Source organism: Odontesthes bonariensis, chromosome 18, assembly GCF_027942865.1.
Source record: "Odontesthes bonariensis isolate fOdoBon6 chromosome 18, fOdoBon6.hap1, whole genome shotgun sequence".
Taxonomy (NCBI): Eukaryota; Metazoa; Chordata; class Actinopteri; order Atheriniformes; family Atherinopsidae; genus Odontesthes; species Odontesthes bonariensis.
The window spans coordinates 13,869,192-13,883,582 of NC_134523.1; the positions used below are offsets into that span (position 1 = coordinate 13,869,192).

General features: G+C 41.3%; 3 protein-coding genes across 5 annotated transcripts; all 3 read left to right on the forward strand.

Moving 5' to 3' along the window:
• Positions 1-31: 31 nt before the first annotated feature.
• Positions 32-5,291, forward strand: bloc1s4 (biogenesis of lysosomal organelles complex-1, subunit 4, cappuccino). The gene is made up of 5 exons (XM_075450083.1): positions 32-426; positions 939-1,010; positions 1,102-1,203; positions 3,949-4,083; positions 4,270-5,291. Exons 1-5 carry the CDS (start codon positions 103-105, stop codon positions 4,366-4,368), a joined length of 732 nt encoding a protein of 243 aa, XP_075306198.1. The 5' UTR covers positions 32-102; the 3' UTR covers positions 4,369-5,291.
• Positions 5,292-5,794: 503 nt separating this feature from the next.
• Positions 5,795-8,854, forward strand: LOC142367741 (nuclear transport factor 2-like). 3 transcript variants are annotated; one of them, XM_075449768.1, is made up of 5 exons: positions 5,795-5,874; positions 7,808-7,928; positions 8,050-8,121; positions 8,238-8,336; positions 8,554-8,854. In XM_075449768.1, exons 2-5 carry the CDS (start codon positions 7,824-7,826, stop codon positions 8,668-8,670), a joined length of 393 nt encoding a protein of 130 aa, XP_075305883.1. In that variant the 5' UTR covers positions 5,795-5,874; positions 7,808-7,823; the 3' UTR covers positions 8,671-8,854. The 3 variants fall into 3 exon arrangements, with proteins under 3 accessions (XP_075305883.1, XP_075305885.1, XP_075305884.1); XM_075449770.1 differs by lacking the exon at positions 5,795-5,874 and adding an exon at positions 7,276-7,362; XM_075449769.1 differs by lacking the exon at positions 5,795-5,874 and adding an exon at positions 7,433-7,544.
• A 152-nt stretch (positions 8,855-9,006) lies between these two features.
• rrm2b (ribonucleotide reductase M2 b) lies at positions 9,007-14,201 on the forward strand. The gene is made up of 9 exons (XM_075449767.1): positions 9,007-9,188; positions 9,733-9,897; positions 10,175-10,291; positions 10,518-10,651; positions 11,685-11,779; positions 11,895-12,028; positions 13,191-13,295; positions 13,384-13,497; positions 13,614-14,201. The coding sequence occupies exons 1-9, from the start codon at positions 9,138-9,140 to the stop codon at positions 13,764-13,766; spliced, it is 1,068 nt and encodes a 355-aa protein (XP_075305882.1). The 5' UTR covers positions 9,007-9,137; the 3' UTR covers positions 13,767-14,201.
• The last annotated feature ends 190 nt before the right edge of the window (positions 14,202-14,391 follow it).

Consider the following 14,391-nt stretch of genomic DNA (forward strand, 5'->3'; position numbering starts at 1 on the left):
TTTTTTAGCCTCGCGGGCTCCCGTCCAGAGTACAGCACACGTGACTGAGTCAGTTGACAAAGCAAAACACGGCAGTAGAACAGAAAAAGAAATACGGGCGACATGGACCATCACCGGATCGACAGGGTGGGCCTGCTGTCTCCTCTCGAGGAGTCCAGCGCGGAGATAAGCAGGGACAGCGGCATCGTCTCTCAAAGTGCGAGCAGTTTGTCCATGGTGAGCGACATCCTCAGCAGCGGCACCGTGTCGCAGAGCCCCAGCTTCGGAGCGGCGGCAGCAGCTAACGTATTTCCTCGGAGCCCGAGCCTCGACGAAGCGGCGCCGCACGGGACAAGCGACCAGCACGACTCAGAGCGGGACGACGAAGTCCTGAGACAAACCGCCCTCGACTATTCCTCCTACATCAGGGCGACAGCTGGAGAGGAGGTTTGTGAAGCCTTGTTAAGATGCTCGGACTGACCGGCGAAGTTAGCGTTAGCTCTTTGTTTATGGTTTGTCTGCACTGCTTGCAGCCACAGCTTTCCTGAAGATTTCGGGTCACTTACGTCCAAACACAGTGGTTTAGATGATATGGGTGAATTTTTAAGTTATTTACAAAAAAGTCTGACATGTCTAGGGGGTGCTGGCCCTCGCAGCCCACACAAAACAACAAGTGCCGCTTGTTTCCACCACAGTGACAGTTGTCTGTATCATTAAGTGGATAGGCATGACACAAGGCAGTTTATACTAAAACCGGCCTCTTGGACAGACAAAGAACGCTGTGTTTTAAGCCTGTGGTTCCATTTCTTACAATACTAATGCACTGAATTTCAGCTGAAGCTGGTGTGTGGGGGGGCTGAATTTGAAGCCCAGAAGCTCTCTCATAACATTGAGCTTGGCCAATGTAGTAGGTATGTACAGTATGACACGTGCCTCTCTTGTAACGATTTCTCTTTTAGATCTTGTGCTTGGAGAAAAGCTTGGAAGAAATGCTGACAAGAGTAGATGAGTTTGTTGGGATGCTGGATATGGTAAGTGTGATCCGTTGATCAGATACTAGAGGTTTATTTGTATGCTACATCTCATTATTTGACTTGTGAGCTGTTTGTGTTTCGTCGCCAGATCCGTAATGACACCTCCCAGATAGTAAATGAAAATCTACCTCAAATCCAACAGAAGTCAGATGAGATGAGGCAAATATACAGAAGAATTGATAAGTTAGAGGTAAGTCATAACTTTGAGAGGAAGAAAGTGGCTTGTCGTGATATACACAAACTGTTAATTTGTACATCCAGTCCAACAGAAGGCATGACTAAAAGCAGACTCCTGAAAACACTAACAGGGATTATTATTTTTTTTTTTACCCTGAAAGTAGAATGAAACTCTTCGTAAGGTGTGATCTAAACAGAACGTGGGAAGTTTCTTAGTAAATAAACAACTAAATACAGTTTCATCCTCTCAAGAGAAAAAGGACAACCTAAATCTTAATTTTAAACATTTACAGTTTGTATCCCGATCCATTATAGACACTTTGGACTACAATAAAATGTGTTCGCTGTCACATATCCACATGTGCTTTATAACCCAGATGCTCTCGCTACTTAAAGGGATACGCCACCCCCAGGCCAAATTAAGTGTATCCCGCATTCCCGAGACATAAATAAGTGTGTGGGAGCGTTTTCCTGGCGACCCAGGCATTGTCCGAATCTCACAGCACTGACCACTGCTTGGTTTCGCGTAATACCTCCATGCTAGCGTCGCCAATTGAAATATTACTCCGCTCAACCTCTGTTTCGAACACAGATGGGACAGTGGGGTTGGGGATTCCCAATGACGTAGCGGGGAGTGTGCTTCGGCTGTGTTTTCCGCACCGGAAACTAGTTCCCAAACCGACATGAGCAAACCAAGCCTTCCGTGTAGATTTACACAGTCATTTGCACTCGATGTGAAAGTACACCACTCACACAGTAATTAGAAGGTAAATCAAGTAAATTAATTCACGTTGGGCGAAATATTTCGATTGGCGACGCTAGCATGGAGGTATTACGCGAAACCAAGCAGTGGTCAGTGCTGTGAGATTCGGACAATGCCTGGGTCGCCAGGAAAACGCTCCCACACACTTATTTATGTCTCGGGAATGCGGGATACACTTAATTTGGCCTGGGGGTGGCATATCCCTTTAAATTGACTTTCTTGACATCTTTTTTTCGTCTCTCACATCCCAACATATGGTTGGAAGTTTTTACCTCAGTGCGATTCAGTATCCTTTCCAAGGACAGTTTGACGTGGGAAAGCCAGGGGTTAAACCGCCAGCCTTTTGATTTACTGCAGGCAGTCACAAAGGAGAACTTCTATAAAAGCAAAGCTTAAAGCAATACTATGTAACATTTCTACCTTAAAATAACAGCTTGAAAAAAAATTGTGCGGCTAGAATGAGTTTTAATATTACGATTGGCCTGTCTCCTATGCCCTTCGGGGGTCTGAGTTGGAAAAACTGCGCTATGTAACTTTGCTGGAGCGGCCCGGGAGCTGAGCGGAAGTACTTCGACTTGCTTTCTGGCACACCTACCGCAAAAACAAATAGACCCCTCTCACGCTCCCAGGTACATTTGATTACTCTTACCTTCTCGGTCGACATAGCTTGCACCTTCTGACTCCTCGCCGGTTCGTCAACAAATGTGAAACGTGAAAGCGAAAGGGTGTTGTATTTACAACAGTGTAACCGTACATTACCTCCAAGCCTGTAGGGGGAGCTCCATAATGGGCTTTTTGAGAAGTTACATTGTATTGCTTTAAAGACCAGCATCAGCAGTCATCTGACGCCTAAACTGTAACCACAGCAAACTGTGCAGATTAGGTGGTCAATGTCTGAAAAAAAAAAAAAAGAAATCTGTGAGTGCGTTAGGAATAATAAATGTTGACCGGTTTGTGCTTTTGACTCATTTTGAAGTGCACTGACTTTTGTTGTGCACGTTACCGGGCCTGAAACTGCCTTTATCGCCCGGGGCTCAGATGCCACGATTCACAAATTTGGTTTTCATCCCCACGTCATATCGTTTTTGGTTTACAGCCCTATGACATTTTTATAGGCTTTTGATGGCGTCTTTGTGGCCTCGCCAGCGTGGCAACACACTCATCTGTGTGGCCGTGTTATTCGCAGGGCTGACGTTTGTTTCTATCACTGTGGTTTTACATCCCACAACTGTAGGGGCAGCCAAAGAGCAAGAAATTTGTCAAATTGTCCCGCGTTGCTTTAAGCATTATGTCGTGTAAATACATACTAAGCTGACCAATTACAGTTTTTGTGGTCTGCTTCGCTGCATGTCGGACCACACTGAAGGCTCAACAAAAAGCTGATGTTTCATCATAAATTATGCTTCACAGGGTGTAGAGTCTGGACTCCGAGATTTTATTTTTTGTTAATTAATTCTTTCATAAGTCTATGTACCGATGGAAAAACATTTAAATTTCCTAATGGAAAAGGACCGTCTCTGTACGTTTTCAGAAAACATTTTCTGTTTTTTCTGCATCTATTATGTTTTTTTTCCCCTGCCTGTTTTTCATCTAAACGTGGTTCATCTGCAAATGTTTACATGCACAGCCATATACTGACCCTATCCCAGACCCTAGTCCCTTTTTTTGGACTTGTTTTCTTAGATCAGGCTGTTTGTTTCAGTCATAACGTTTGGCAGCAGAGTTGGTGCATAGCAGGAAAAAATAAAGCACACTTATGGGATGACAGAGAAACCCAAATAATGCTCTGTGTTTCGTTAGATATGGATGTTATGAAGGCTTTTGGCTGCAAATATTGGTGTGCATGTACATGTATCCTCCCTCCCTGTAAAAGAAACGGAAGTGTCTGAATTATTCGACGTCTGTCATCAAAATTGTCATATTTCCTGGCTTAAGTCATTTGTGTATATATTCTTGATTTGATTTTGTTGCCTCCTTGCTCTCGTGTGGCTGCAGGCTTTTGTAAAGATGGTCGGAGCCAACGTTGGCGCAATGGAGGAGCAGGTGACGCAGGCAGAGGGAGAATTAGGAACCCTACCGAGCGCTTTCAAGAAGATACTCCGCACAATGAGTGTCCCAGGCTTCTTAAATGTAAGAGTTCATCAATCCAGTTGTGAAGTTTGAGTTTTGTGTTGCCTGACTGCTTTTACCTGTAATTACCCGTAAGAGACCCTTTTACCATGAGACCTACTTGCAAACCTTCAAAAACATTTCGATTTCTACCTCAGTCAGTGCTATTAAAAAGATTAGGTTTAACATGTGTCTCTTCACTCACAGAAACAGGCCAGCCCACGAAGGCCAGCGCCACATCAGCGTCAAGAGATCCCCAGCGTGTTCCGGTCAGATGATTATTTCACATCACAGGCAGAACAGTGACGTAGCAGAACGTCTAAACAGAGCTTGGTCCTAACCTCAGAGGCCAGTTGGGTAAAACTGTACTCACAACTTCTACTGCCATCCCTTGGAAGAGGATCTATCGGTGCAGTGGCCTCAAAGAAGCAATAGCAGCCTTTTTTGAACAACTCACTGGAAGTCAAGTGCGCAAGGACATTCTACATTTTCGAGTGTCATTTTACTGGCAGCAACAAGCACGGAACTGTAGCAACATGATTTTAAAAGTGCCTAAATGGGTCTTTCAGTTTAGCTTTCCCAAGGAAACGGTGTTGAGTTACAAATGTAATGAGTCGGGAGGCCAAAGTCATCCCACTTGCCAATAGGACACTGTAAAGATGGTACTTTAAGAGTGGCTGTAAAGATCTCTTCAATGTAATACGTGAAAAATTAACCCAGCTTTTTTTATAAATTACATTCCCGTCATTGGTGTTTCTAAAGACCTGCACTCTGTTCTGAACTGACCTATATTTCTGTATGTCTCCTCACTCTCCCCAAGCAATATTGCTCTTGCGCGGTTAAGCATTTAATGTCTTCCATTTCTAAATTTTCTCTTTATATCTAGCCTTACCTTACTGGCTGTGGATGACATTGGACTACATCTCTCCTACGGCACCTTTTTCAAAAAAAAAAAAAAAGCACAGACGCAAAAGTGAATTGTTTTAGTTTCACACGCCACGTTAATGATTAAATGTTTTTTCGCCAAGGATGAACTTGTTATTTGATTTTTTTATTTTATTTTCAAGTCACAGGAGGAACCTTCAATCTAATCTAAAGACGATGCGATGTGGCCCTCACCCTCACAACATGGCAGCGATGGTCACAGCTATGATTGATTGTTTGCCAAAATAGTTGGTAAAAGATGTTGCATTTACATATTGTTTTTGATTTACATTTTTAAAATAATCATTAAAACTGTATTTAAGACAAAGTTTTTGTTTCATGTCCCATTATTTATTGTACAGTGGGTTTTTTTAAAATGATTTATGGCCTTGAAATTTCAAGGAAGTCCACCTAGCTATCTCTTTTAACACTTATTCAACAACGATTTAGAATTAACATCACGGATAACAATGACTGGTCACGACTACATTTTCGTCGCTTGTCTGACATGAAATCCATACTGATTCAGAACATAATTGAATACGTTTAAAACGAAGGCAGAATTAAAACTGTACACCTATGCCTCTATTTTCACTTGTCCTTTAGTTTTAAGAAACTATGAGGACAATAAAATGTTTAAACTTCTTTCAAGATAATTAAAAATAACAGCGTAAATGCAGATGGTTTCCTTTGAATACCTTTAGAGCCCGTCTACATTAGACGTTCTCTGATACCTGACAGCCTGAAACCAGGGCAAAGCCACATCAGTGCTGTCATTGGTTAGTTTGAGATGGCGTCATAAGTTGGTCAGAGCTCCGTTGAAGCGGGAACATATAGCAGTTACTTCAGTTAACTCTTCCACGCTGACCTGCCTGTTGGTGGAAAAAAGTAAGCTAAACTGTCGTACACGGTGAAATACCTTTTGTATCAAATGTTTGTCAAAGATTATTGTTTTATCACCCCTTATTTAGGCGAGTGAAATTAAGATAACTTCGTGAAAAATGTCCAGACGGTGGAAAAAAGTAGTTCCGAGAAATGCCCATGCTTCGCTCGTGCTAGTGACGTTACTGTTCAACCAGTAGTGGTTTAACGTTGGATAAAGTTTAGAGTTAAGCTGTATCACAATACATACATTGCTTGTACAAGCTAACTCGTCCAAGGATCAGACGAGCCCCCGGCCCTCTCGTTAGCAGAATTTATAACGTGTCACTAAACAATGCTGCACTAGTTTGTCCTCTAACCTCATTTAAAGTGATACTCCGGAGTAGATTCAACCTGGGGTCATTTGAACCGTGATATCCAGCCAAGTAGCCCACCCGCAGTTTTTTCGATATTGGCTGAACATCAGCTGAGTTACTGAGTTATCCCGAATTGCTTCGTACAAGGGTTAATGGATCCTGGTCCGTATCTCCAAAATTACCACACTAAAATCACATGCCATGACACCAAACTTCTACAGGAGTACAAATATGGTCTGTACTCACCAAACGATGCATTTGGAAGTTTGAAAATAGTCCAGGAGTTTATTATTATCAACACAAGCCTGATAGCTTCTCTGCAGCTAAAGCTGCGTCGACGTCACTTCAGAGAGCTGGGAGCTTCAAAGTAAGATGAGGGTTGAGCTACTACTGTAGACAACAAAGTATATGCTATATTCTACATGTTTTTTATGAATTTTTATGTTGTAGAGTTGTGAAGTTATTTTATCAATGGAGAAACTGAGCAGCCTTGCTTTGTTGTCTACAGTAGTAGATCAACCTTCATCTTATTTTGAAGCTCGCAGCTCTCTGAAGTGACGTCGACGCAGCTTTAGCTGCAGAGAAGCTATCAGGCTTGTGTTGATAATAATTAACTCCTGGACTATTTTCAAACTTCCAAATGCATCGTTTGGTGAGTACAGACCATATTTGTACTCCTGTAGAAGTTTGGTGTCATGGCATGTGATTTTAGTGTGGTAATTTTGGAGATACGGACCAGGATCCATTAACCCTTGTACGAAGCTATTTGGGATAACTCAGTAACTCAGCTGATGTTCAGCCAATATCGAAAAAACTGCGGGTGGGCTACTTGGCTGGATATCACCGTTCAAATGACCCCAGGTTGAATCTACTCCGGAGTATCACTTTAAATCGTGGGAGAACTTAGCTCCACATAAAGCGGAAGGTGTAACACCAACTTCTGTCCTCTAGACATCATATTCCGTGTCCTAATCAGGACTTTTAAGCTACTGCAAATGTTGGTATCATAGCCTTTACAGGATGTTTACGCATGATTTCCGGTTTGTGGCAGGTTGTTTTCAGACCAAATTTTATCTAAATACTATGGAGCGACATTTTTGTTTTTTGGGTCGCTAAATCTAATTGGTCACGTCATTGTGTGAGCCGGTTATATGCCTTTCCATCTTTACAGCTATGAATGAACAAATGTTTCTCAGTTTAAAGGGCACCTCGTCGCTTATATCTCTATAGCCTCAAAGAGAGTTTTGTTTGTACCTTTTGCAAATTAACTATATGTCCTCTTCATGACGGAAGATGCAGTTGACAGTATATTAAGACCAGGTTTGCTTAAGAAAAAATACACTGAGTTTTAATTGCATAAACTACCAGGTCGTCCTGCATGTATTACATGTAAATGTTGTGCAAGGCGAATCAATGTAAGCCGACATTTGGCTGATGCTTCTAAAAATGTGATTCATTAATTTTATTTCTAATGGACGCTTCATTTTGATATAATTGTGATTTTTGACACTTATGTTGGATAATGTGATCATCACCATGTTTGTATTGAGCCACTTTAACTTTGACTGACTCTTCTTTTACAGATCCAAAGTTTCACACATGGCTTGTGAGAAAGAATTGTGGCAAAAGATCGGAGAGGGCTTTGTCCAGGAATATTATAACCAGTTTGATAATACCAACAGGCTGGGCCTTGCTAACCTATATGTAAGTCATTTTTAGTAACACAACAGTGACAAGCCATTGTTCCATTATGCTTGGTTAGATAAAATGATTGTGCGTGCATTTCCTGAACCAACGCCCTTTTTTTTTCCCCCTCCCTCTTCAGTCGGCTGACGCGTGTTTGACATGGGAAGGATCACCATTTCAAGGGAGAGAAGCCATTGCTGGCAAGCTAGTAGTAAGCATCTTTTCACAGATAATTGACGTTAATTACAATTCATAGGAATTACTTAAAATGTCAGCATTTTTATACTTGTTCCTAGGTGTTCATCCAAATAATCTTGTCACCCACAGAACCTGCCTTTCAAGCGTATTAAGCACATAATCACAGAACAAGACTTCCAGCCAACAATAGATAGTTGTATCCTCATCATGGTCTTTGGACAGTTACAGGTAAGCTAGTACATTTTAATTGATAAGTCTGAGTAGTCACCAGATTCACAAACATACAACACAAAGTTAACTCCCACTGACTTGTTGTTTACACCTGCTCCACGTTTTTGTTAATGCTAACCGTCTGCGATAGCTCACACAGCTTTTATACGATAATTCTGTGCTTAATATCTGATGCATTTCAGCTTATAAAAGTTTCTTTTTTGTCCTGCTACAGGCAGATGATGATCCTCCCATGGCCTTCCATCAGGTGTTTATGCTGAAGTCTCAAAACTGTGCGTGGGCATGCACTAATGATGTCTTTAGGTTGGGGGTACACAACATAGCTGTTTAGTGGCCTGGATTTTTTTTTTTTTTTTTACTCACACACATCAACATCCAGCTCTTAATTAATTTAGAGGTCATAGTGCCTTGTCAATAGGGAACTGTAAGGTTCCTTCATGTTCAATAAACCTTTACTTTGCAGTTGTCATTATGCAAAATAACATTCCTGTCTCATAAAAAAATTTAATACTAAATTGCATTGTCTTTCATTGTTCTACCAACGTGTGTTAGTCATTTTTCTCGTGGCTAAAACTGTAACCTAACTAATTAATGCAAGAAAGTATGCGGGTATATCTGAAGAGGTGCTGAGTCTTTTTCAGTTTCAGTTCACAATAATTATGTTGTGTAACATCTCGTGTACCGCGTTTGGACGCTGGAGGCGCTGTGGTGCTCTGTCGATGACAGGTGAAAGCTAGAGCCACATTTAAAGGGTTATGGCACGGAGCACAAGCTAGCCACAAGAGCCGAAGTCTTATAATGACGCCGACGGTGAAAAAGTCATCCTCAGAGGAAACTAATCACATAAATGTAAGTCAGCAGTTTGGTCATCTTACATAAACGGTGGTAGTTTGAATATCCAGGTCAGTATATTTGAGTGACGGTAAAATGTTTGTACAAGTCAATATTTTCGGCTGTGCGTCGATGTTACCTGATAAACGGGCTGGTAGCTAAACGTATAAATCTTAGTGTCACGTTATAAAATCAATGTTTTACCTATAAGAACACTGAACATGTAAAATTTTAGCCAAGTGCATCCGTAAACGAAATATCTCTGCTTGGACGTTAGTTGTTAGTTACGTTTTGTGGCGCTGATTTGAAAATAATAATAACAATCGCCGAGAAAATGAAGCTACAACATGTCGATTGGTTAGAAGAAGACGACCGAATAACTTTAATGTGGACATTTTTATTAGATGTTTGGAAATGTTACTTCCTTTGTAATGAGTTAATGCGCAAGCGCAATGGTTGATCTCGTAATTAAAGGGACAATTCGTAAATCATATGTCCAACAGAAATCTAACACGGTTGTAGCTAAGCAGACCCCAAAAGAAATGTGGGTGGTTTTTTGCAGAACGGTTTTAGAGAAAAAGATGCAGGCTGTCACAACGGATCAGAGACCGAGGATGAACCTTTGCTCCGAGACAACCCGCGACGGTTTGTCATCTTCCCCATCCAGCACCCGGATATCTGGAAGATGTACAAGCAGGCACAGGCCTCTTTCTGGACAGTGGAGGAGGTGGGTATTGATTATTTTATTTTAGTATCTTACCAACTTCATTGTGCGAAATGTTTCCATAACAAATCCATTAAGCAGTCGAGTATCATTAGAAAATAAAAACTCTAATGTAAAAATATTATATTTTGTGTTGTGGTGTTCGAATGTCATACAAGAATGTCCATTCCAACATTAAGAAGTTTACTAGTAAATCAATTGATTTTCAACCACTTTGTCATCACTAGAAAACCCTGAGTGATCTATTAAAGAGCTGGACTGTTGACTTTGTCTCTTTCAGGTTGATCTATCCAAAGACTTGGCAGACTGGGACCGTTTGAAGGCCGTGGAAAAACACTTTATCTCCCATGTTTTAGCCTTCTTTGCTGCCAGTGATGGTATTGTCAATGAGAACCTGGTGAGAGGGGGCCGAGGGATGTGAAATTGTCCGTAACTAATGTCTTGTAGCTTAGATAATTCTGTGGGTGTCGATCTGTGTAGATTCCATACAAAACCATCCGATGTACTGATGGTCAATTGAGAAATTAATTAGCCTATTTTGCTTATAGTTCACTGATAAGAGGTTTCAAGAAACCACCTAGCATGTTTTACACCATGTGGTTCGTTTGTCTTTGTCTCAACAGGTGCAGAGGTTCAGCCAGGAGGTGCAGCTCCCTGAGGCACGCTCCTTCTACAGCTTCCAGATCCTCATCGAGACTGTTCACTCGGAGATGTACAGTTTGCTCATCAACACTTACATCAGGGACCTGAAGGAGAGGTCAGTTGCCTATAGTGGTTTGGTTTGACATGGACATACTAATTTTGTTAATTTTTTTAGTGTGTTACACGTTTTAACAGTTGAATTTCCTGCACCTGCAGCTGTCTATCAGTAGATAAGCTAACCCCACTTTGTGGGGATTTCCAGCTGCAGCAGCTTTCATGTACCCACAGAAAAAAACTGACATATCAGCATTTTTTTTAGAATCGCTATACTGCTGCAGTCACATTAACAGACATACAGTAACGGTGGGTTTACTTGGCTACTGATCAGCTGTTCATCCACAGACGGCATCATCAGATGAATATCAGCCTTGTCCAAACATTCCTTCTCCATGGATTTCCTTCTAGTAATTACCTGCTAACCAACTGTTTCTTTCTGAGCCTAATGATCGAAAGAAAACCGCTTATAAGCATCTGAGATAAAGCTGCAACTTCCGTTCTCTGTTTTTTTTGTTTGTTTTTTTTCAACTGCTCTCATCCACCAGCGTATTATAACCACAGTATAGCGTACTTGATATACTGATATGAATTTTTATGGCAAACCAATATAAATTATGAGAGAGCTTTAGCCTAACTACAACCTGTATGGACATAGATGCTTCAGTTGAGCTGTGCCTTATCATCTTTTGTACAGAGATTACAGTGGAAAGGTGTCCTTAGGTGAAGTAAAGTATCCCATTTTAGGCATATTTCCAGCTGCTTCCATGCCCCACGGGTACATTTTTACACAACTAATGCCACTCTATTGCCACGCCGTCCGTTACACTCAAGGATTTGTCTGAAATGAGCAACATTAACTTTGATGTCACCAGTGACTTAAAGCCATCGTTTTAAACAGATTGACATAACCATTGATGTTACGTGCCTCTTGTCTGAAAGGGGAACAAGAACTTAAAAAAAACTGTTCTAGTGTAGTTTGTGATCATAAAACAGTTAAACATATAAAATACTATTCGACTTTTTATAGGCACCATCTTTGTTGTGAGTATTTGAATGATGCATATTGAATGGTTCAAGTTTTTGTGTTGTAGGGAGCATTTGTTTAATGCCGTTCAGACCATGCCATGCGTGCAGCGGAAAGCAGACTGGGCCTTCCAGTGGATAAACGACAGCGAGTCCACATTCGGTAAGGAAGGGGTGAAATTCACGACCCTGAAAACTGAGTACAGTGAACAACTCTGGCCGAGAGGAGCTTCCCATCTTTTGTGCGTCGATAGTAGCTTTTGCTTTTGTGCACTTAGGGGAACGACTTGTGGCTTTTGCAGCTGTGGAGGGCATCTTCTTCTCTGGCTCGTTTGCCGCCATCTATTGGCTAAAGAAGAGAGGCCTCATGCCTGGCCTTACCTTCTCCAATGAGTTGATCAGCAGGGACGAGGTGAGATGGATTCACACACAAAGACACGTTGTCTCATCTGTAAAATGGACTTCTTCTTTGTGAAGACTGCAGCTGCAAATATGTTGTGTAATTTATTGCAGGCACAGAGTTTAGGTAGTTATTAGTTTCCTGATTACATTTTAGGTTACAAACATCTGGCAGCTCATAAAATGAAACATGGAAATCTTCCTCGTTGACTTGCAGTGATGCTTTACTTGTCATTTCATGTCTCTGAACTCGGTTCCAGTGTTTCCCTGCTGTGTTTCTTCTCTTGATTTATGTACCTGCTGACTTATTCGGCTTTCAATGCATACTCTGACAAAGAACGTAAGGATACCTATTCTGTAATGGCATGATAATCAAACGTTTGCCACTACCTAAAGGGTGCCCTGCTTTGCCATGGAATTTACCCCAAACTGGACCATAATTTGCAAAATGAACATTAAGCTGTATTAAAGAGGACTTGAAGCTATCGACTGAGACCGTAAACACTTGAAAATGTGACGAGTCGAGCAGGAAGTTGTGTGATTTTTCTCATTAACTTTTTACAGACGTGCAATAAAACTCTGAAACGAACTACACAGGTTTTGAAAGAGTTGCACACGAGGGCGCAAATGTCAACAACATACGCTCTGGACTCTATAAAGGAGACAGCCTACTACCTGCTGAAGTAATGACTCCAGTTAAAAAAAAAATCACAGATTGAGATCATGTGTGAACACGGCAGGTAATCTCTGAAGTCGGATATCTCTGTGTTACTATGTAGACGAGACACAAGATTCGGGAGGTGGACTCCTGCTGTGTTTGCAGTCAGAGTTCTGTGGAGAGCAGAGGTGGCAGAAATAAAGTCTTAAAACCTGTTTATACTTGTTTTTTAAGTCCTCTGCTTTCAAATAAATCTTTGCCCTGATATCCGTTATTTGGATATCCACATAGGTATATTTGGCACAGTTTAATCTACAGGTTTTTTTTTTGTTTGTTTTTTTAAGGCTTCTGTCACTCCTCTTCCTTTAAAACTTCATCATTAAAATGTGAACAGACGGCGTCCACATGCAGCACTTAAAAAAACAAATATAAAAATCATCAAAAACGCAGGTCAGACCTTGGCTTGCAGATGAAAACAGTCAGCTCTTCTGATATGCGTGTTGTTTTCCTCCCCCAGGGCCTGCACTGTAACTTTGCCTGCTTATTATTCAGCTACCTGGTGAAAAAGCCCTCAGAGGACAGAGTCAAGGATATCCTCATCAAAGCTGTCACCATTGAGCAGGTCAGGTGGTTCCCGTGGTGACCAAAGAACTAAATCTTCTTCTTTCACAGCAGTTTTTAAATAAGCAGCCCCTTGTCTCGTGTTGCAGGAGTTTTTGACGGAGGCCCTGCCAGTTGATCTAATTGGAATGAACTGTTGTCTGATGAAGCAGTACATCGAGTTTGTGGCTGACCGGCTTCTCGCTGACCTCGGACTGGCCAAGGTAATTCTCCTGAAAACGACCGCAAGTGTAACAAAGCCAACTCATAATGTCTCAAAAGTGTCTTTTACACTGCGGTAACTGTATTTTTCTCTCTTCTTTCCACTCTTTCATGCAAGGTTTACAAAGTGGAAAACCCGTTCGACTTCATGGAGGCCATTTCACTGGAGGGGAAGACTAACTTCTTTGAAAAAAGAGTGGGAGAGTATCAGAGATTTGGAGTGATGTCGAGCATGATGGACTGCGAATTCACTCTGGACGCAGACTTCTGAAACCGAGAGGATGCTCTGTTATGCATCTGTTACGTTTGGTCTGTTTTTTTTATTTCTGTTTTATCAGAGATTATGTTTGTAATACAAAATTTCATTTGTATTCATACTTTTTGGCATCGGGGCTACATAATACACCTTCAGGCACTTACCAGCTGATTTGTGGGTTAAGGTGAACAAATTGGGCTCTTAAATCCTGACTTGTGACTTTTTGTATATTTGACACACTGTAACAATACACCCAGGCTTTTGGTTTGCTGTCATTAAAGTAATGAGGGAGCCTAATGGTGTGATTATGGAGCCCGTCATTGGGCAAATGAAGGTGGTTTTCATCAAGAATATATTTTAACTGGTGGAGTTTGGTGTCCTGAGTGTTGGCTTTTATGGTTTATTGTTTGTATTTATACTTTAATTGCAATAAAACTTTTTGTAAAATGACTTTGTTGTTGGAAAAATGACATTTGCTCTTTTTATTTTTCAGCTGAGAGCCTTATTTGATCAATTGTTTCTAAATGTAGTGCTGGTGCATGATCTTGGCACGGCAAAAATCTCTGAGGGGGAGATGACACGGATTTATCCACAATCAGAAACCATATTCAAACATTGCAGTTGGAGTTTAACCGTGATT